The 21,012-nt window shown below is 36.9% G+C and overlaps 1 protein-coding gene across 1 annotated transcript in view; it reads left to right on the top strand.

Annotated features, from left to right (window-relative positions):
* Positions 1-21,012, top strand: part of pde4ba (phosphodiesterase 4B, cAMP-specific a) — a 192,145-nt gene that overhangs the window by 31,752 nt on the left and 139,381 nt on the right. The window contains exon 2 of the mRNA XM_065264857.2: positions 13,609-13,704. Within this exon, the coding sequence (XP_065120929.1) occupies positions 13,663-13,704 (42 nt within the window). The 5' untranslated portion in view covers positions 13,609-13,662. The remainder of the gene's footprint in view (positions 1-13,608; positions 13,705-21,012) is intronic.

Below are 21,012 nucleotides of genomic sequence, written 5' to 3'. Positions count from 1 at the left end.
TACCATGTGTATTTTCTCTAAAATTAAATATTTTAGCAGCAAAAGAAGTCACAGAAGAAGAAGCTAAGCAAGTTAACCCACAAACGAAGAAGAAACAGCAACTTGTTGTGTATAATTTGAGAAGACCAGTAATGATGGAAGTAAATAAACATCGACTTTTGATGCAATTTGAGTTAAATCACTCCTCAACTTGGCTCATTTTTGTTTTCACCGTCACAAACGGAAATACCTATGACACAGTTTTTTTTACCTGACGGGAGGGGTTCTGGTGGACCAATCTGACGCGCTGTAGATCTGACGCGCTGTTAAAAATTTTGTGAGGTGCGCGTCAGGCTACGCAGAGCTACGCACAGGCTACGGACCTATGCACGACTATAAATCGCCCTTTAAACTGACATACTGGGTGCATCCCAATTCAGGGGCTGTGGCCTTCCAAGGCCGTATCTGAAGGCAAATGACATCACCGGGCTGTGACGAAGGCTGTCACAATTCGAAGGCTCATTCATATAAAAGCCTCTTACTGTGGCCTTTTCCCCACTGATTCCGAGTTAGGGCTGTAACGCTATAGCTTGTCCCATTATAAAGACCTGCCTGATTATGCATCAAAAATATAATCATTCAAAATAAAACAAAATCATTCAAAATCATTCAAAATATTCTTTATTATCATGAAAATACCTGAAACTATTTGAAGAACAGCAATATAAATATTCCTGTAGACATTTCCTGGAACAGCGTTTGCAATGCTAGCCTACTTCTTCTTTGGCACAAAGTTAGTTTCTGCACGAGAGCGCCCCCTGGCTTTTGGATGTGGCGGCATTTCACCGTAATTCATGCAAATTCATTAATTGAGAAAACGCGCATTTGCACGATAAATCGTTACAGCCCTACCGAAGATCCATAGATGTATCCTTCACAGCCTTGGCTATCCCAAAATTCAATATGAAGTCTGGGTATTTTGAAATAAACATTCAAAACTGTAGTTAAATAAAATTGTATATTTTGCTAATTAAAGGTCCTTGTGTCTGTTTTACTATTATAAATGATGTTTTAGTGATGTAAATTAATATTATTGCTGCAATGTTGTGTGGTGCATTTTGCTTTTGTATATTTCTAAGGTTGGTGAATTTTACATACTGTTGGATAGTTTAATCTGCATCAATGTGTTATATTTTCTAAAGTATACAAAGAACAATTCCCGCACACTATCTGCTTGCTGAAAAAATGTATTTAATGAAAGTTGCGTTGCAACGTTTCGATCAACTGATCTTCATCAGGCAACTGATGAAGATCATGTTGCTCTTCATGTTGCCTGGTGAAGATCAGTTGCCACCATATTTATTTTTAAAAGTCTGATAGGTCTCAGCTTTTGTGTCCCAGTGACAAGCGTAGTGGGCGGGAAAAGCAAGTGATGCCCCCGTAGGCTAGACCGTCTCATTTCATTTCACTCCGTGGCGTTTAGAGGCTGCTGCCTTCAAATATTGAGCCTTGCCTTCAAAGTCCGCGGCCTTAAAAGGATCCAGACCCTGAATTGGGATGCACCCTTAGTTTGTTCAAACTAAACCAGTGCTCACACAGCAGTCATTGGCCAGTTTACTGAATGATAACCAATTATACTCAAAGCAACATGACGAGTCAGCCAATACAATTTGGTAACACTTTTTTTTGATAGTCCACTTTAGACATTTTACTAATTATAAGTAACTTTGCAACTATTTGTCCTACCAATCTTTACCGTATTAGTAGACTGTCTGCTTAATATCTATTCACACTTTATTGTGATGATATTGTGATAAGTATCTTTGCAGGTGCATGTCAACTTATTCCACTAACCCTAACCTCTTCTCTAACCCTAACAGTCTACTAATACTCTAAGGACAGTTAGACAGTTAGTTGAGATATAGTTGCAAATTAGTGAAAGTTGGTTCACATAGTTGAAAACTTATTTATAGTTGTATAAGTATTAAGTGTAACCTACAATTTATTTCAGTGTGGTAGCATATTTAATGGAATGTTGTGTGTACCATATTGCAGACAAAACAATAATCATAGTGACTTTCTCCTTTAAAGAAATAGAAAATAAATCTAATTTGTCATTACTAGCATAATACTCAAATATAATATAATAAATATACTTTAAAAAGGAATTCCCAACAAAGATTATTGAAGAAATAATTTTCTTCAGTTTATTTTGAGTATCCTGAATAAGATTAGACATCAGCATGTTGCTAACAAAAATTGTTGTTGACTAGACTTAAATACATTTACTGTAAAATGTGCTGTAACACATCATGAAATTTGATTTCTCAGAGTTTTTAAAAATAAAACTCAATCGGGTTTAAATGTCATGAGTTCCTGTCGGGATGAAAGTAACACTTGTTACTCTTCTCCTACTGCCAATACTGTTGGATTATGTTGAAAATGTATATTTTTTTATTTGATTTAATTTTATTGTGTTCAAACTGTTAAAAATGTTTTTTTTCAACAATTCAAGTTTGTACTGTCAGGTTGCTTTAGAAACATTTGATGAAACCAAAATTTAACCAAAAATACATATAAACAAGATCATAGTCATGTTTATTTACTAAAAACAAGTGTAACACAAAAAACTATCTTGTTCTGTTCTGCTTTTGAGCCACCTATGTGTTACTTTCGTCCCTGCTGACAGAGTCTAAGGCCATTTTGTTTCCAAAATTTCACCTGGAATTCATAGTCCACACTTGAGTTACTGATCACAGCAAAAATATATCTGTCTAAAACTTTATCTTTTAAAATTAAGTTTTTCTGAAAAATTGTACTTTCGCCCCTGCTCACCCCTACTGTGAGTCTCTACAGTACAATGTTGGTTACTGTGAGTCTCTACAGTACAATGTTGGTTACTGTGAGTATCTACAGTACATTGCTGGTTACTGTGAATCTTTGCAGGATATTTAATTTACTGTGATTTTCTACAGCACATACCTTTTTACTGTGATTTTTACAGTTTAAAAACACTACTGTGATTTCACACTGAATGCACTGTAATCCACTGTGAACTTTATTACAGTTATTTGCTGTGCATGAACACAGTTAATTACTGTAGATTTCACAAGCATTTTTTACAGTGTGAGGCTCAGAAAATGGAGACATAATTTGATTGCATTGCATAGATGAGAAAAGTGTTATTTAGTCATATACCACACTTATGAGTCTTAGCTCTATTCACTCTTTTACTCATGCAGGGTTTGATTATGGAAAAACTAATTCAGTAAAGTGTTAAATACGACCCCCTTCTGTCAACAGGTCTGGTCTTAGCCCAGAGGCTCACAAAATAAAACATTTATGAGTCCTCCAACAGTATCAGTAATTAACCTAATTACAGATAAAGTTAACCATCAGTCTTTACTCTATCATATGTCAAAGCAGAGTCCAGAATAATGATAGAGAAGTGAAAAGCTTCCTAGAGCTGTGTGAAAGATAATATAACCTGCATAATCACAGTAGTCAGCTAAACATGAAAAAAGGCCACCTGCATCTATTGAGAAGATTGACACACAGGCCGTTTTGAAGTGGATGGATAGAGAGAGAAAGAGAGCCTATAAAACTTTGAATATTGAATGATTTCAACCAGATGCGTGCTGAGAAATCAGTTTTATCTGTCGTAGACATTTAACTCATAGACATGGCTCTTTTCTTGATAACGTCACCTTTACCAATCAATCAGCTTTGCATTGACAGAATGTTGCCGCCTTATACAAAATCTCATAGATGGCAATTTTCCATGAATATAAAGCAGTATGAAATAGACCATAAACCTTTATTATCAAAAATATTATCAAGTTTAGTTACAGCCACAATATGTATGATTTTTGTAATAATATATCCGATAACCACTTGCACAGTGTTTGATGTATTTCATGGAGATTATCCCAAAGGTTCCGATGGATTTGTAAATCCAGAAAAATCCATTTACATTTATTACATTTATGCATTTGGCTGACGCTTTTATCCAAAGCGACTTACAGTGCATTACTAGGTAATAGGTATACATTTTTATCAGTATGTGTGTCCTGGGATTGAACCCATGACCTTTTGCACTGCTAACGCAATGCTCTACCACTGAGTTATATGGGAGCACATATCCCTCATCCCTTGACTCCCTTATAATACGATATATGTCGAACATCACGTAGGGATGCAGCGATTATAGATTTTGATGGTACGGTTATAGTCTGATAAATAATTACGGTTGTACGGTTTTTACGGTTATTATGGACTCATTTATTTTACAACATTAATGTAAAAAATCACATGGATACATTTTTGAACAATTGCTAAATTCTTTTGTATTTTCAGTTTGTGTATTTTTTGTCCAATTCTTGGACAAATGATAATAATAATAACCTAGCAGGCTTTGACTTAAACAGTATAGGTGCCTTTTGAAACCTGTAGGCTATTCATTTTAATGATCTTTGGAATAAATGTAATTTTATATTTGGACTGAATAAATGTATATTATTTTGATTTGTTTGAAGTATTAGTAAAATGATAAGAGCCTCTCAAAACGAATAATAACACAGGGTCATCCTGGACTGGGTACTGCGAGTCATTTTGGACCGGCAGCATTAACGTGTTAACTCATGCTATTAATTCATAAATCATTAACGCGTTAAAATAATTCAACGTTATTAAATGCAGTCAGAACACCAGGAGCCCCGTCCGGATTTGATCCCCGAGGAGGAGGTTTTTAATGCTGCACAGACTGATTGGAGTGTGGCTCTTTCACGCACCCGTGCAGGCACGCACGCACACACACACCGATGCATGAACAACCAAGAGACGTATCACGCGCACATATTCTTTTGAACGCGGAGCTTTGTAATACAGTGCGCTAACGAGCATGTCGCACGCCGCACGCGCCTCTTGGTGGTCCGTGGATCTGGTTTGTGTGTGTGTGCGTGCGTGAAACAAAAACACGCGGTGTAGCGGATAGTGAAACCGGTTAATCGCTGCATCCCTAACATCACGTGACCAAACCGGAAAACTGTGTCGATAGCTTCCGGTTGCAGTTATGTGCTATCGTAGCTTGTTATTGGTATTTGTAGTATTATTGTGTTATGTTTTTTTTATTCTATCTGAATGTATATGAGGAGAAAATCCCTTTGTCAAAAGCTATGAAGTATAAAAAAAGTTGAAGTTAGTACATTTTCTTTTACTTAGCTTTAAGATGTTAATGAGCATTTCCACTTGACATTGGTTATTTTTGTCTTTGATAGCTCCTAAATGTTTCATGTATGAAAACAGCACCATGTCAGCGTAAAGCATACAAAACAGGAAGCGATCTACTATGTTTAACAGGAATGCAGTTATGAAGTTGCGCATATACCCTATTGTTGCGCTTTTATGACTTGATATCCACGCTATCCACATTTTCCGATTGTAGAAGCTACAGTGTGGCAACATGAGTGGACAACTGCGGAAGTGGCAGCTGTTGTGTCTTGCAGCTAATTTATTACGATGGCATAAAACGTACTGTTACAGTCTTGTCTTTGTTAATTAGTTTTTCTTATGTTTCATTTAGTCTTTATTTTCTGCACCTGTTGTTTGTTGCACCTGTGTCCATAAGTATATATAGCCCTGCCTTGGTTGTAGTCTTTGTCCGATCTCGTTTGATTTATGTATTTATTGTATTTGTTGTATTCAGGTTCTATGTATGTTCCAATCTGTCGTCTACACTTGCACTTTCCTGCATTCCTATTCATGAAATCAGCTGACGTCACTTACATCTCAAACTTGTCTTCCGCCATTTTGAGTACCTGAAGTGGTCGCAAAAGAACTAGAAGCTATGCCTTCAATATGTTGTGAGCATCAAAATCGCTCTTTTTACAACACTAAAAAGGCTCGACACAACATGATACTTTGCTATCACTTGGTATCACTTGGGTCTCTACATGTGAACTCGAGCATTGTGAACATTGTTTGTTTACATGGAGTTTACTAAAAAGAAGGTTTTGAACAACTGCCTTTGGTTGTTTTGCTGTCCGCTCTCCGCCATCTTGCCAGTTAAGATCTATCAACCCAGAATGCGACGTAAGGAGGGAGGAGAGTAAAGATGGATAGCTCCTAAAGCATAGTTCCATATAAATGCACGGATAATTTGTTGTTTTGTCGCAAGTGAAAAACAGTATTGACCTTCTAGTTAAAAAAGGAGCCTCGTATGAGATTCATTCATTCGCATTCGGAAATCGATTCTTTATGTCTGGCAAAGACGGCGATCGGACACCATAGTCAGTTGTTCAAAACCTCGCCTTCATGTGTAGAGATCCAGGTGATACTTTGAGCAAAGTTTCATGTTGTGTCGTGCCTTAGTGTTGTAAAAATAGTGGGAGTTCGGTAGCAGTGGACAGCGGCTGGAAGAAAACATTAGGGATCGAGTAGGCATCACACCCTAACCAAGATTTTTTTCTTTTCATGAGAGTCGAGGTGCGAAATGTTGTCTTTCGTAGCCATTTCCCGTATCCGTAAGAATCATAGACAGTAAAAGATAAGAAATCCGTAAATCGTAGCAAGCTAGCCAATGCTTGTCAGTAGCCTACTGGAACTCGGAAGTTAATTAAGATGGCGGTAGGCAACTGGAATGACATAAATGACACCCCATCCAGAACATTACGTTTAGCGAAGGAGTGGCCTTGTCTTACCTTCACAAAATTGGCACCAAATTACGCACAAAATCCTGCTGCCTCTGGCTTGATAATCTTAATAGTATCTTGTAGTATGTGATACGCCATGATTTTCAAATTATGTAGTGTGAGCATGTTTAGGATTTAAGATCTGTCAAGATTCTCCTTATGTGTGTGCTTTAACCAAATTTCATGATTAGCCAGGATTCAAAAAAATCCTGTAGTGTGAGCCCAGCCTTATTATAAAAAACCTAAATGTGAAGCCAGACACAATTTATTACCTTATTCCTAGAAGGTGTCTGCTAGATTATTGATAAAACAAACTTGAATTTTTTAAGGCAGTCTTCTGTAGGAGGCATAAATCTAACTAAACCTTAACTATATTATTTGCTGCTAATAAATACTTAATGTCGGGTCCCCAGGTGAGCTGGATGAACTGCTGTACGCAGAACTCCAGTTTTGAGTAAAGGCAAAGGGGAAGACATGTTTGTATTCACCCGTGTCCCATCTGACAGGAGAATGCCAGTGTGACTGGTTTCTGGTGGCAAGATGATGTCAGTTGGGAATCCATTGCATGCAATGGATCAGATTCAGCAAGCAGGAAATTTCCATTGCGCCGCTGTATGCATTAATTCCTGCGTTCGACTGACGTTCGAGAACTTGTTTCGGCACTGTGGGGATGACTTAGAAATATGCACCTCTTCTGTCACCAGACCCACTGGGCACAAAAAGTCTTCTCATTAAATTTTTTAATGAATCCAATGATGACACCTTAAAAATTTGATCAGTTGTATGGTTTGCTCAGGGACTACTTTAACAAACACTTTTTTCTCATGGGTCATGGTGCCATTGTTTGTGTGTTTAATAAGCTTCAGTGCAGTTTCATTCTTATGGGTGACACACCCTAATTGATGCCTGCACTTGCTCCTGTTTAGGAATTGAATTTACTGACTGTGACTATAACCTACACCTTAAGAGATGAGCAATACACCAAATTGCACCTTACATGAAATAAGCTTTTCTGATCTAGACCTTATGGGATTTGCTTTGCTTACAGATGAAGAGGTGATTCCTTTGCAGAGCTGATTCCAATGAACCAGTGTTTGGTAACATGTTCATACTGTACATACTGTATGAGAAGTCAAAGGTTGTGTTTTTGGCGGATGAGCTTGTTGTCAGTTCATGTTCATTGCACAATAAGGTGTGACCAACCACTCATTGCAGCTGTCAGATCTCTCCATCTGATTTTCAGAATGCTCTCCGTATTACGTCATTATTAACTGTCATCATTTGTTTCCATTTTCCTCCCACCTCATTAATGCTGAAATGCATTCTTGTCAGTTTAACCAGTAATACGTTTTATTGAATGATCTACAGTATTTTCATAATCACTGTATAAAATATATCAAAACGACATTAATTATACTAAAATAATTTTGATTTTGCTTATATTAGACATAACCAGGTTGGTTTTTTGGAGATCTGGCAACCCTGCAGGTTGGAACACTTTTTTGAAAATATGCTCATTTTCCAGATCCCCTAGACAACATTTGATTCTTACCATTTTGAAATCCACTCAGGTGATTTCCGGGTCTGGCTGTACCACTTTTAGCATAGCTTAGCATAATCCATTGAATTTGATTAGACCATTAGCATCGCACTTAAAAATGACCAAAGAGATAATTTTCCTATTTAAAACTTGACTCTTTTGTAGTTACATCGTGTACTAAGACTGACAGAAAATTAAAAATTGCTATTTTCTAGGTCGATATGGTTAGGACTATGCTCTCATTCTGGCGTAATAATCAAGGACATTGTTGCTGTCTCATGGGTGCAGCAGGCGCAATGATATTATCCAGCTCTGCAACTACACAAACTAAGTGCCGGTCACATTGAAAGTTACCTAGCTGGGGTCTATTTTTGGGTGCTGCGTTATATCATTGCACCTGCTGCGCCCATGGCAGCAAAGTTTCTTGATTATTATGCTGGAACGAGTCATATCAGCCTATAAAATCAAAACTTTTAATTTTCCGTTGGTCTTACTACACAATGAAACTATAGAAAAGTTGAGTTTTAAATAGGAAAAATATCGAAACTCTTTGGTCATTTTTGAGCGTGATGCTAATGGTCTAATCAGATTTAATGAATTATGCTAAGCTATGCTAAAAGTGGTAATGTGAATTTTAATGTTATCCCACAAACGTTAGTGCATGTGTATGAGTTAAATGAACTATGCTTTGCAAGGCTATGCATTCGACTTTGCAAAACAGACTATACCCAGGGCTTTAGGCTACTTCATGCAAATGTGCTATCGGCTATTATTCTTCAGAAAAACATTGTCAATGTTCTATTGTCAATGCGCTTTTATTTTTCAGGACAAAAATATTTTGTTTAATAAAAATGCTTTTTGTTTGTGCCGGGGTATATGAATATGGTGTGATGCATGAATAAACATTGTTCTTAGCCTTAGAGCTCATGCAGCTCAGCTGGTAGAGTCCCATGGGTCTGATTCCCTGGAAAAAGACATAAAATGTATACCTTTAATGCACTGTGGATAAAAGCATTGGCCAAATGCATGAATGCAATCTAAAGATCAATTCTTGGAAAATTGTCTACCTAAAACAACAGTTTTCTTTCAGCGATTTCTGTAGTTCTGCTTCATGCAAATTTTCTGTACTGTAGCTAACTGTGTTTAACCACTAAAGCACTCTGTATTTTATGTGTCGGTTTATTCAGTCTGCATACAGTAATTATTTTCTGGGTGTCAGAGCTTTTTCACAGAAGAACGGCAAAACGACAGCAGTGGGACAAGATTTGTGATTTTTCCCAGAGGACCCTTTAAATATTATAAACTATTCATGTGAATCTCTAATGAGAATAGACTCCTCAATTCATGCAGTACTGTTTTTGTTGGAAATTTAGCAAATTTAAGTACAAACAAAACTTAAGGAGAAAAACTAAATATTTAAATTAAAGGAATAGTTAACCACAAAATTAAAGTTCTGTCGTTATTTAGTTACTTTCATGTTGTTTCAAACCCATATGTGCTGTAGATTTTGATTAACACAAAGTAAATGTATAATTTCGTACTTACGTTCCATGCTATCACAGTTCATAGTGACCACATCTATTTTACTCCAAAAATGCTGATACGACTGATCTATAGCTACTCCAGAATGAAACTTAATTACTCACCCTCATGTCGTTCCACACACGCAAGACCTGTTTTTGATCAAATCCCTGAGCTTTCTGAGTCCCTGATTTACAGCAACGTTCAAGGCCCAGAAAGGCAGTAAAGACATTAAAATAGTCCATGTGACTATAGTGGTTTACTCTTCATTTTATAGTGACAAGATTGTGCACACACAAAAAAAACAAGAGAATCAATTCATTAAATATTTTCTTTTCTTTCGTGTCACTCTTTAAATGTGGTGAACGCTCGCACCACATTAATTGTCACGTCTCGGCAGAAGATGCTGCCCGTACTGCGTTGCTTCCAGCGAGCTCAAGTTGTCAGAATTCACTCCTTCGAGTGAACTATATTGGTGGACAGATGCAGGGAATGGTAAAATGAGGGTATAGGGGGATATTATAATTTTAAACACGGCGCATGTGAATGAATGATAAGTATATGGAAAGTATTATGGGCTATTTCTGTGGTGCTTTTGTGTGTGATTTTTGTTTTATTTTTAATTGGAACATGCTCACTTTAAAATGTCATAAAACAGAGCTACATGATTTTTCTTTTGTGTTTGCCAGAAAAAATAATAAGATTTTTTTGGAAGAGCATAAGGGCGAGTAAATAAAGTGTGTAGAAAAGAAAACAGAAGAATAAGAATTGTAATCTTACTAAATATGTAAAACATATTTGTATCACATCTATTCTGTGGCAGACTTTGTTTGGCGAGTGTGTATACAGTATGCTGATTTTATGGAAAATGTATGGATAATTTATATAATTTGTATGTACTGTATTAGGAGAGGGAAGAGTTGCAAAAGGTATTAAACGTTGCATTTGTTTAAATTGATACACCGGGTCACTTTCTACCCAGCATTGTGCCAAAAAGTGGTGAAACCAACTCGTTGGGTTGTAATTTTACTTATGCTAGGTTCTTTTAAACCATTGTTTGGTTTGGTCAATGATGCGACGTTAATTATTTTGTGTCCGTATGGTTCAATTAAATGTAAAAGTGTTAACATTTCAAAATAAATTTTCGATTACTTGCATACATTCTCTTTTTTGAGAACCAAGTCCACAGAACCACAATGTCAATGGTCTGTGTCAATTGGTGTAACTAGTATTTTTTTATGAATATATAAATATATTAATAAAAAAATTTAGAATAAAATATAATCATCTAGTTTAGTGTAATATGATTTTTTTACATACATTTTTACATAATTTGTCAAAGATAATTTAGAAAACAGAGCTGTTTTCTACCGAACCCCTAAGGTGATATTGGAGTAAAAAAATCTAAAGTTCATGTGCTCACATGAAACTTTCATGTGCTCAGGCGAAACCTTTATGTGCAGAATTTTTTTTTTAAGTTTAGTTTCAGGTGCGCACTCGATAGTTTCACGTGAAACTATTGTGTGCGCGCGCTAAACTAACTGCGATAGTTTCACGTGCGCACGCCAAACTAAAATTTATTTAGTTTTTGTCCCCTTAGGGGCTCCGTAGTTTTCAGCATATGTCAGGACAAATATTACAAAAACGCATTAAAACGTACATTTAGAAATAACTAATAAAATTATATTTGATTTTTTTTTTTTTTTTTGAGGATTACGCATACATGCCATCAAGGTGGATAAATGATATTTCTCAATCTTTGGGGCAATTGGCGGTTACACCATTTGACATTTTCATGTCTATTCAGTCTTAACTTTCATAAAAATGGTGCAAATGTAACTTTTTTTTGCATAAAATTAACATAAATACACGATGTGCATTGAAATAAACTTGATGCATGCTTTTAAAACAAGTTTTTTTTTAAATTTATCTTCTTGCCAAACCATTTTTGTCACTGACCCATAAACATTTTCTTACCCCAGCGGTTGGGTTCGTCACTTTTTGACCCAACACTGAATGATGGACTTTTGGACAGTCTGCTTGCAATGTGGTCATTAGACCATATAGTGGTGTAGCCACTGATTTTATTGAGTAAAATTCTTGTAAACATAATTTTCTTGCAAGATAATGTATGTGATAATGAAACTAGATGAGATGGAGTTCAAGTATTATCTCAGAAAGCAATTTGGCGTTTAAGTACAGCTAAGACGTCTAGGAATAAACAAGGTAAAATTTGAGCTGTCAATAAAAATGTAATAAAATGTATAACCAAAGCCCAAATATAAATAACAAAACACCTTGTAATCATGGAATATCATACATCTCACAAGTTTATTTTGGCTAGAATTGGGTTACTTATAAGAGGACTGTATTAGGTTTAAAGTTAACCTGGTGAAATTATGGCAATGCTTGCTGGGACCATTCCCATGACAACCAAAGAAAGAGATTTGTTAATTTTTAGATGTAAAAAATTTAACATTTGAAGACATTGACCACAATCACCGTGAATTGTAGATGCTGATGAATGATTGATTTTAGCAAGTTGTGAAAATGTCTAGAAAAAGGAAAAAAGTATAATTTGGCAAAAAGCAAAATGTGTGCTCACATTGTAGAAAATCCTATTTGAATTCCCTATTGGAATTCCCACTTGTCTGTGTCTAAAGTGTCACGGATCAGCAGCTGGCATACAAAAGACACATATGCTGCTAGAGACTTCTATATGCCTTTTTACTGACCCAGTCCGATGGCTCACTGACAGTGCTGATAAAATATAAACTCTTACTTACCATTTAGACTTGACAGGCAATCTAAAATCTCTCTTTCTTTGGTTAACGTCAGTATATACGGGCTGCTTGGAGTACCTAGAACAGACAGGTTAAGAAAGTGATGGTCAAATCAATAGAATCTGGTTATAGAGTGACGCCTTTCTGGCCTTCAGCTCTTGAGTGACATCTCAAAGCTTCCTTGTTCCCTCAGGGCTGGACTGTCTGTCATATATATTGATTTAAGCACAGATTTGGCTCATGGTTTGACAAGACCCTTAAAAACAGCCATATGTAAATACTGAAGAGAAAACTGAGTTGCAGACAGACCCAGCCAATATACACACATAAAGGCACAGCTAAGTTCATTTATGTTTACTTAGGATAACAAAATTTTTACTTTTGCACAAATGTTTACTTTATAGTTTTCAATATTTCATCCTGTAGATGAGTTTTCAGGCTTACAGGAATAGTTTGTCTTATGTAGTTTTGTTCAGTTTTTATTTTATTTATCCTTACTTGTTGTGCTAAAAGCACTCAATATTTGTACACTTGAACATCTTCAATTTACAGCAACAGCACAAAAATCTGCTTGATGTTGCTTCTTTTGATGTTATCTTCTGAATAGTTATATATGTTATTGCTTGTTTAAAAATCACAGGTTTAAATCAGCCCATTTATTTCAACCTGTCTCAATTTGCATGGCAGTACAGACCCCATTAAAAAAACACAATCTTACCCAACAGTGGTATAAATCAATGTTGTGAGTATGGTCGAGGACTTCCTGTTTGTCCTGCCAGGGTCAAATGGCGGAAGTGTATGCAGTTCTGTTTGTTAACATAAGTCTGCAATTTCTGTTTCACTTCATCTAAACACTGCTTTGTACATTTCCATAAATAATATCCAGCAAGGTTGTTTTTGAAAGACTACAAGCTGTGCTTCTCTCTCTCTCTCTCTCTCTCTCTCTGTCAGTCTGCTTGAGCTACAGAAGAATTGTGAAGGACTTTGCATTTTATTATTACCCTGAGGCATCGCTCTAGCAAGAAAGGTCAAATGTTATTATTTATCCTCTCTTTGAAAGATGACGTTTGACGGGGTTGTGTATCTGTTTTTGCAGGAGTGTCAGTGGAGCAGGCCTGTGCGGGACGGTTGGAGAAAGACTTTGCAGAAGATGAGGAAGAGCCGGAGTGTTCTTACTGTGTCACCCAATGAGGTGAGTTTCAAGGCATCACAAGATGCAACTCGAAGGAGCGGGGCTTGCAAGCATGCTTCTTTCATCATGGGAGCAATGTTGCGTTTTGATGTTCGATAATTTCCATCGCAAAATATATGTCATAAGCTGACCAAATGGGTTGTTGCTTTATCCTTATGCCTTTAGGTTTGTAACAGGGATGTGTCCGTACAGTATGTAATTTTTTCATTTTGATTAATCCATAGGTCTGAAAAATGAGTACTCGATTAACTGGGGGCGGGGCAATCAAAGGCCTAAAAATAAAATATTTTTATAAAAAAAATCAAATAAAACTTAATTTTGAAGAAACTATGACAGAACAATGAACACATATATTATTAATGAATTCAATGTTTTTTTAACCTCTAAAAAACCTCTAACAGGAATAGCTGCATGATAAAGTGAAACTAAAGGGTTAATAAACACAAACTAAAGCGATGTCTACACTCACCTAAAGGATTATTAGGAACACCATACTAATACTGTGTTTGACGCCCTTTCGCTTTCAGAACTGCCTTAATTCTACGTGGCATTGATTCAACAAGGTGCTGAAAGCATTCTTTAGAAATGTTGGCCCATATTGATAGGATAGCATCTTGCAGTTGATGGAGATTTGTGGGATTCCACCTTCCTGCTGGAAGTAGCCATCAGAGGATGGGTACATGGAGGTCATAAAGGGATGGACATGGTCAGAAACAATGCTCAGGTAGGCCATGGCATTTAAACAATGCCCAGTTGGCATTAAGGGGCCTAAAGTGTGCCAAGAAAACAACTCCACACCATTACTACACCACCAGCAGCCTGCACAGTCATGATGGATCCATGTTCTCATTCTGTTTACGCCAAATTCTGACTCCACCACACTCTAAAAAAACAAACGGTGCTATATAGCACCAAAACAATTGCTTTGGATCGTAACGATAGAAGAACCATTTTAGTGCCATATAGCACCGGTGAAGAACCAGTGAAGCACCAGTGAAGCACCAGTGAAGCACCAGTGTAGAACCATATAGGGGCCATATAGCACCACATATGGTTCTACATAGCACTATATGGTTCTACACAGGTGCTTCACTGGTGCTTCACTGGTTCTTCACCGGTGCTATATGGCACTAAAAATGGTTCTTCTATCGTTACGATCCAAAGCAACTGTTTTGGTGCTATATAGCACCGTTTGTTTTTTAGAGTGCATCTGAATGCCTTAAAGGAATAGTCTACTCATTTTCAATATTAAAATATGTTATTACCTTAACTAAGAAGAGTTGATACATCCCTCTATCATCTTAGTGCGTGCACGTAAGCGCTGGAGCGCGCTGCTACACTTCGATAGCATTTAGCTTAGCCCCATTCATTCAATGGTACCACTCTGAGATAAATTTAGAAGTGAACAAACAAATCAACGTTTTTCCTATTTAAGACGAGTTATACGAGCAAGTTTGGTGGTACAAAATAAAACGTAGAGCTTTTCTAAGCGGATTTAAAAGAGGAACTATATTGTATGGCGGAACAGCACTTATGGGAGTACTTCGACTCTGCGCAGTAACACTCTCCCTTCTCTCCATTATGAGTCTTAGTTAAGGTAATAACATATTTTAATATTGAAAATGAGTAGACTATTCCTTTAACAGAAATCGAGACTCATCAGACCAGGCAACATTTTTCCCGTCTTCAACTGTGCAATTTTGGTGAGCTTGTGCAAATTGTAGCCTCTTTTTCCTATTTGTAGTGAAGATGAATGGTACCTGGGTGGGGTCTTCTGCTGTTGTAGCCCATCCACCTCAAGGTTGTGCGTGTTGTGGCTTCACAAATGCTTTGCTGCATACCTCGTTGTAACGAATTTTTAACAGTGTACACCAAGAAAAAAAAACACCAAGGGCAAGCACCACAATTTGTCTTGCATTCAAAAACAGCAGAGTGTATGGTTTATAAGACACTTTTGAGACAAAGACTTTTTTAAACATAAGACACAAAGTTGAGCTGTTTAACTTGTCATGGCATCTTTATAAAGAAACACAGATAAGACGTTGAAAACACCAAGTTGTTATGCAGTGACAGTGGGCGTCAGTCTGCATGTGCACTGCTGGCAAGGCAACTCGCCAGGCTACATCGAGCGCATGCAGCACAGATGCACACAGGATGCTTGAGTGATAAGGATGATTTAATTATTTGTAAATACAGCAGACAAAACCTTATTCCCAATAAGTCACTGGAGATTTCTAAACCCAACATAAAGAATACATTGTGATTAACCCTATCACATCCCTAGTAATAAAATGTTACCACTGCCCTGACGGAGTTTTACATATTGCTACTAGGAAATAAAAGCTTTTAGATGGTAGCCTGACTTTGTAAGCTGTGAGGCAGGTGGAAAGTCATTGGAACAGTGTGTGTTTTAATCTCTGGCTCTTCTGCTCTACTATTGGTTGGGTTTTTATGAGATGGGACAGATCCAGACGGAGTGCCCCAGATCTACTCAACCTTTTGCTTAACCTTCCTTTCTGCCCTCTTGTTTGCCATGGCTCACGCTTTTGCTCCCTGCCTGGCAGACGTTAAATGTCACACACTGATGCTTAACAAGCTCTCTTGTAAGCAGCAGGATGTGCGATAAAACGCATGTGTGATGTTTGTCTAATCATGTTTTGGCACTCATCTGATCCAGCTATTGATTTAAGTGACATGAATGTCAAGCGCAGTAGCAGCTCTCTCTTTCTCTCTTTATCACCCTTTAATGGGTCTCTTTATCAGCTCTGGGATAAATGGAGTAACTAATGTGTAGTAAATACTAAGGTTTAATTGAAGCTAGTTACTGCTTAGTTAACTCTACTATTAACGTACTGTTATATTTATTGTTAGATTACAGATATAACTAATTGTCAAAGTATGTATCATACAGTATGTGTTACTGTACAGATCAAGTTTAGAAAGATAATAACATCCTAAAGTGGACCCCAGCCCAATTCATTCAGCCCAATTTCTTTGTAAGCTTTATACTTTTTCATTACACAATTCATACTCTTGCTATTGGTTTATTCAAATATATAAGTCTGTATGTGAGAACATTAAAATACAGTAACATCAATGTATCCACAAGAATACAGCGGTCAGCTTGTATTATTTATTACACAATAAAATAGTTAATACAATAGTTCTCATTTTTTATCTGCTTAAAAAATCACCACGTTTTATTTTGTGCCACCATACTTTCTCGTGTAACTACTTATGTAACAGTCTTTAAATAGGGAAAACATGAAAGTGTTTGGTGGCTTCTAAATTCATCCCTGTTTGGATCCTAAGGAATGAATGGGGCTAGGCTAAATGCTAACACATTCACGACGTGCTCTACAAAGATTAAGTGCACGCATCAAAAAAAGATAGGGATGTATTAATTAGTTTAAGTTGAGGTAAGAACATAGAAAATATTGAAAAACGGTGGTGTTTCCCTTTAAATTGTTATATGTGACCCTGGACCACCTTCAGATTCCAGATTTCCAAATAGTTGTATCTCAGCCAAATATTGTCCTATCCGTAAAAAAAATAAGGATTTAATTCATTCAGCTTTCAGATGATGGATACTTCTCAATTTTAAAATATTGAGCCTTATGGCTGGTTTTGGGGTCGAGGGTCGCATATATGATACATTACTCTGATGAATTCTCTCCTGGGAATTAGTAACTTTTTTGCAAGGTGGCAAATTTTTATGAATTTGCAAGAAGTAATCGTACAAAAATTTTGGATTGTATGAAAGTGCCACCTCATTAGATAGTTAGAAATGGCAGTGAGATTTAGTGTTGTAGTCAAGACCACCTAAACCGAGACCAAGTCTTGACCAAGACCAAGACAGGCCGACACAGAGACAAAACCAAGACTTTAAAGGGTCGAGACCAAGTCAAGACCAAGACAGGCCGAGACCATGTCAAGACCAAGACCAGTGCAAGTCACTGCATTAAAACACTTATGATAAAATGTGGAATATGCAAATGATTATGCACTTCTTGTTTGTTTGTTTGCTTGCGTGTGTGTGTGTGTGATGTCTTTCTTTTTGTTTTTTGAGGAAAACATTGCAGGATTTTTCTCATTTTAATGGACTTTAATAGACACCAACAATTAATACTTAACTCAACACTTAACAGTTTTTTTCAACAGAGTTTCAAAGGACTATAAACAATCCCAAACGAGGCATAAGGGTCTTAACTAGCAAAACGTTTGTCATTTTTGATAATAAAAATAACAAATATACACTTTTCAACCACAATTTCTTGTCTAGATCCGGTCGTGATACGTCAGCGTGACCCCACGCAATACGTCATGACGTCAAGAGGTCACAGAGGACGAACACGAAACTCCGCCCCAGTGTTTACAAGTGTGTTGAAAGAGGACCTTTCCTACGTTGTTGTATGTCAACTGATACTAATTAATGTCTTCGTGTCAGCTTATTGTTTAAAATGGTCCGCAAATGTGCGTTTTATATTTGTAACACGTGACCTCCCTACGTCACTACGCATTTACGTTAGGTCGCGCTGGACCAACCTAGACGAAAAGTTGTGATTTAAAAGTGCATATTTTTTATTTTTCTTGTCAAAAATGACAATCGTTTCGCTAGATAAGACCCTTATGCCTCGTTTGGGATCGTTTATAGTCCTTTGAAACTCCGTTGAAAAAAACTGTTAAGTGTTGAGTTAAGTATTAAATGTTTGTGTCTATTAAAGTCCATTAAAATGAGAAAAATCCTGCAATGTTTTCCTCAAAAAACATAATTTCTTCTCGACTGAACAAAGAAAGACATCAACATTTTGGATGACATGGTGGTGAGTAAATTATCTGGATTTTTCTTTTAAGAAAATTGACTATTCCTTTAACCATTTATTCTGAACTGTCTTTCCATGGCTTGCAATCCACTTAACACAATGCAGGTGTTTTTATTAATAAAATTAGAAAAATTGTCATTGGAAGAAACCTAAACCATGCTTAAACAATGCCAACATCATATGCCAAACCTGAATAAGCATAAAATTAATGATAAAAAATATATTTGTGATGTGCCATCAGTTGTGGTCTTGACCAGTCTTGAAGTAAAATTCCGAGTCCTCTTTGTCTGAGACCGAGTAAAAATGTGGTCGATTCCAAGACGAGACCAAGACCTTTAAAAAGTGGTCTTGAGACCGATCTCGGTCTCGAGAACTACAACACTAGTGAGATTGTGTTGGATGTATAAAATGAGATTATACTATTTTGTCTTCGTATTTGCTGTTTGTGACTTCCGACAAAGTCAAACTGAGTCAAGCAATCATATGGTCAAAGGTTTTTGTCTGATTGCTTTGGATAATTTTAGTTTGAAGGAGAAAAGGTTGTCTGCCAAAGCACAGGAGCATTTTATGACTCGGAGCGAAGCTGCATTAGTCTAATGAATTAAAAAAGAACGAGGTCTCGGGTGACTGCAGTCGCTGGTGGTGAGCTGACCGCAAAGTGTTCCCCGAGAACGGGGAATCTCGGGAGGTCACCTCGGTCATTCCTCGTCTGGTTTATTTCCTCCATCAGAGCTGGGCCAGTCTTCTTAGCTAACGTTTGGATCAGTCGGAGCAATCTCATTCCGAAGGCTGCGTTTTCTGGAGGTTGCATTTGTCAGCCATGTGCGTCATCAGTGTTTATTATTTCAGGTCTTGTTACAGAAAAGCAACCATTTCATCTAAAAGCAAGAATGAAATCACAGTGATTATGTTTTACGAGGAACAAATTAAAGAACCTTGATGAAGTACGCGGCGGACAAAAAAAGCAACCTTCGAAGGATGCTGCCTTTGAAATGAGACATGATGAGCTCAGAGATGACATCTTCTGCACCATCTTTGTGTTCTGTCTGAGTTTTGTTGTTTTCTGTTTAAGCCCTGTGTGACATCAATCATTGTACAAGTCACTTCCAACTGTGAAGATGTTTTGTAAGAAGAAACACGCTCAAATAAATCGTGTCTTTGAAATTGAAATTCTGCCTTCATTTACGCTCATGTTTTTCCAAAGCCATATGTTGTTTTTTATTCTGTGGAAAATATAGGATTGGAAATTCAGCTTCAATGGGAATATCTTTAAAGGATCGGACAACATGCCAAAGCTTTTATAATGTCCTTACAGTATACAGTATGTGCGTTAAGAAATGTGAACCTTTCTGTGGTGAAAAATCTCTGTTCCTGTCAGTTTTTTGAAATATTGTAAATGTCTTTCAGCATGACTCATCCAAACATCTCGTATGTGATGCGAAGGATGGCAAATTGTTCCCAACATTCATAGCAAATATTGCCAAGCACACCATTACATTTTGGCCTTTCATTTGTGACGGCCTCTGTTGAAGGTTCAAGGAACATTAGGTGCTGTTTGTCAAAGCTGTGAAGAAAAATCCCGTTTATGTGGTTTATATAGGACAGTGTAGGCGTGTTTTTCTTGTCTTACAATCCAGAACTTTGCATCTCTGTCTGTTAAAGGAGGTTTTTACCAGCTCATGTCCTCAGATTTTCTTTTCACATGAAGCTCTGTTCGGTTCTTTTGTTGTTGTTGTAGTCCCTGACAGATGATGCAGATATATACTGTAACTCTTCATCTCTGACAACTTCTCAGCTTTAGTATCAGTAGTTGGTGAGTTCTTCTCTCAAGCCTGCGCATCTCGCTCTTACTACCTACCACTGTTTGACAGCACAGCACACATTGTCAATGTTTATGTGTGTGGTATATTTTGTTCATACAGTATATCCTCTCTAAAAAATGCTGGGTTATTTTCAACTCAGTGTTGGCTTAAAAAGGGACAATGCCAACATGTTGGGTTGTAATTTAACCTATGCTGGGTTGTTTTAAACTATTGTTGGGTCTAATGTAAACATTTTCTGGGTTTATTTAAATTCTGGGTGTCTTCAGGGGTTTACATGTCTCATGTTTTTGTATGTGATTGTTGGTAGAATTAAATGTTGCTAAAGATCTATTATATCTACACTCTAAAAACAAACGGTGCTAAATAGCACTAAAAGTGGTTCTTGGCTCGTAATCATAGAGGAACCATGTGACCCAGGATCACCAGCCGTAAGGGTCAAATTTGGAAATTTGAGATTTTAACAACTCCATTGATATGTCATTTGATAGGATAGGACAATATTTGGCAACTATTTGATACAACTATTTAAGAATCTAAAATCTGAGGGTGCAAAAAACTAAATATTGAGAAAATCGCCTTTAAATTTGTCCAAATGAAGTCTAGCAACACATATTACTAATGATAAATACATTTTTGATATATTAACAGTAGGAAATGTACAA

Source organism: Paramisgurnus dabryanus, chromosome 7 (genome assembly GCF_030506205.2).
Source record: "Paramisgurnus dabryanus chromosome 7, PD_genome_1.1, whole genome shotgun sequence".
In the NCBI taxonomy this organism is placed as follows: Eukaryota; Metazoa; Chordata; class Actinopteri; order Cypriniformes; family Cobitidae; genus Paramisgurnus; species Paramisgurnus dabryanus.
This window is presented reverse-complemented; position numbering and strand designations above follow the sequence as displayed.